Source organism: Cupressus sempervirens, chromosome 4 (genome assembly GCF_028749045.1).
Source record: "Cupressus sempervirens isolate cs-2001-9-10 chromosome 4, ASM2874904v1, whole genome shotgun sequence".
Lineage (NCBI taxonomy): Eukaryota > Viridiplantae > Streptophyta > Pinopsida > Cupressales > Cupressaceae > Cupressus > Cupressus sempervirens.
Window position 1 is genome coordinate 181,909,957 of NC_143121.1, and position 3,211 is coordinate 181,913,167.

The following is a 3,211-nucleotide window of genomic DNA, read 5'->3' on the forward strand; positions in this document are numbered from 1 at the left end:
AAAAAAGGTCTATTCATCATATATATATATATATATATATATATATATATATATATATATATATATATATATATATTATTGTGCAGTAATGTATTATGTTATATTTTACTTTTATAAAATTTCTTCATATTAACATTATAAATTATTTTACTTTGATGTTTAAAAATTATTTTAATATATAAGAAATATCTATTTTATAAAATGAATATTTCTTTTGCTTATAAACACTAAACTATTAAATAAATATAAACAGTAAGATTTGCTTGAATGATTCCCAAGATATGATACACGAATCTCACACGAATACTTAAACAGAGTTTGCAGTCGCGAGTTTCACACTACTATTTCCGCCTAAGGCATAACCACACCCGCCGGAGCTTTGACATTTACTGGTTCGTACGGTCCATAGATATCATGAGTTATAATGTAAGCATGATTGCGTATTACTGTCGTAAACTAGTCAGCCTTGCGCCATATTTAGGCCCTTTTAAAAATATTATAATGCAATGAGAATAAAGATTCAGTGCCATTTAATGCATTTCGATTTGTTCCCTGTTGAATTAGTCTCCGGGATTCTATAGCCATTATACATGATTTAAATTCTCCCGGCTGGGACTAATTATATATATTCAGGAAGCTTTCATGGTCAACAATTAATCGCTATCAAGGTATCTTTGAAAGCGAATGCAAAACGAATTTGCGCGTTGGCTTGGTAATGTCAAAGCCTGGAGATTTTATTTAAATAGATAGACTCTGTCAACCCCGGCTTAGGCAACTCATTCTTAGTAGACTACGTCGTTTGTATGATCGGTATATATATACAGACATTACAGCGTTCGATTCAAGCAATCTTAAGCATAGCCCGCCCATTCAAAACTGCTTAGAAGAGCATCTCTGCAAATCATTGTTTATAAGCCAACTCCAACACTACCTATTTTTTAATTCTTATCATATTGCTAAGGCTGGAGGCAGTGATCACAGCTGAAAAAATGCATACATCGAAGTCCTTGCTGATTCTAGGGTTTCTCTGGATGGTGTCCTACTCCTGTTCAGTCTATGCGAATGAAAATGGCTTGAGCGTGGGTTATTATCGCTATAAATGTCCACAGGCCGAATCTATTGTAAGGAGAACAGTCTCCAACGCCCTAAAAGAAGACCCTACTTTAGCAGCTCCTCTAATTAGAATGCATTTCCACGACTGCTTTGTTAGGGTAAGCATATTACTCCTTAGAGATCTTTTCATTTGTATGACATTAAGGTTAGAAATGTATGGAATGATTTAGCTTACACGTTAAGGTGGTGTTTACAGGGTTGTGATGGTTCAATTCTGTTAGACTCAACGCCTGACAACAAAGCCGAAAAAGAGTCGCCTGCGAATTTTCCGAGCCTTCGAGGGTTTGAGGTGATAGATGAAGCAAAACGAGAAATTGAGGCCAAGTGCCCTCAAGTTGTTTCATGTGCAGACATCCTCGCATTTGCAGCACGAGATAGTTCATACAATGTTAGAATCTCTCTGCCATTGCCTCTGTTATAACCCTATAAATCCTACTAAATCCGATCAACTTGTATAGACATTTCTCAGCCTCTTCTGATTGTGGGTTTCTTGATGTCTGCAGGCAGGTAACATGAATTGGCGAGTCCCAGCCGGACGGAAGGACGGAAGGATCTCTAAAGAAGATGATATCATAGGAAATTTACCACCTCCCTCTTTCAACGCCAAACAGTTGACCGATATATTTGAGAAGAAAGGTCTATCACAGGAGGACATGGTAACCCTTTCAGGTGGGTGCCACTAAAGTTATGATTATGATTTCTCTGTACCTTATATGAAAGCAAATATATTTATGTGTCATTCGTAGTTAATATAAAAGATACTTATGACTACATTTTTGTGCAGGTGCACACTCTATTGGTGTATCCCATTGTTCCTCGTTTCGTGACCGGCTATACAACTTCAACAACACGGGTGCCCAGGACCCCACTCTGGACGCTCAACTGGCGAAGCGACTGAAGGTGACTTGCCCAAATGCTGATACTCCCGATCCAACCGTAGCTTTGGACGAGACTACCCCATCTCGGTTAGACAACAGATATTATACTCAGCTCTACAAAAAGCGGGGATTATTAACATCGGATCAAACCTTACTCTCAACTCCTTCTACTAGCAGTATGGTCAGGAACAACATGGTGAATCCATCTAATTGGCGTAACAAATTTGGTGAATCCATGGTGAAGATGGGGAACATTGATGTGCTGACAGGATCGGACGGTGAAATACGACAGAACTGCCGCGTCGTCTTGTGACCACGTATTATTGTCGATGATCCGTATTAATTTCATCAAAGCATTTTATATTCTTTTAGTCCGTTTCAAAAGAGTTTAGGTAGTGGGGTTAACGTTCCCTCCTTAAAAAAAGGGCATTTAAAACTTGTATTTTATGAGAATAAAAATAAATGATTTTTTAAAAAATTATCAAAGGTTATTGGTTCGTAGAGTAAAAAGAAAATCTTAAGCATATTTAACCTTTTTGAAGCTCCTCTAGTAATATTGAGCTTGTAATTAATAATAATATTACTATAAAATTATAAATTCATATTTAGATTGAAGTATGACAAAAAGGTTAATATAATGATTATCTTGGGATATGACTACTTCACTTCATTTGGCCATTCAAATTGAAGATAGAAATATATCATAGTGCTAGTGGAAAGCAAAACATAAAAGCTGAAATATTACATTTATTATATATTATTCTTATCTAAATAGAAACTAAAGACAAAATAAACTTCTTTCTAGTTGGTTAGAACCATGTGTACTAAATATAGAAGAATAGATGTCAAATATGTAAAAATATAGGCATTCTCATAAATCCCTCTCTATAAAATTTATTTCAAGAAATTCAAATTAGGTAATCCCTTTTTTGACATGTTTAGAAAATCCCTAGTGTAGCCTAGGACTTATCTAGTCTTGTCTTCAATAAATTATAATAATTTTGCATCTTGGTATAATGGGAGGGCTATCAATTGATATGACTAGTTTATAATTAGCCATTAGATTTTCACGAAACTAGTTTACATGTAATGCACTCCCAAAAGATCCTTAGAAACAAGGATAAACAAAGATAGACATTTTTTTAATTAAAGATAAAGCGTAGGAACAAGAAGCTACAAACCTAAGATCACAAAGATCACAACGAAAGACTAATACAAAG

General features: G+C 35.1%; 1 protein-coding gene across 1 annotated transcript; it reads left to right on the top strand.

Moving 5' to 3' along the window:
• Positions 1–909: 909 nt before the first annotated feature.
• On the top strand, positions 910–2,410 carry LOC149560578 (peroxidase 5-like). Its single transcript, XM_089823627.1, has 4 exons — positions 910–1,211; positions 1,310–1,501; positions 1,617–1,782; positions 1,898–2,410. The coding sequence occupies exons 1-4, from the start codon at positions 990–992 to the stop codon at positions 2,302–2,304; spliced, it is 987 nt and encodes a 328-aa protein (XP_089679753.1). The 5' UTR covers positions 910–989; the 3' UTR covers positions 2,305–2,410.
• Positions 2,411–3,211: the final 801 nt, after the last annotated feature.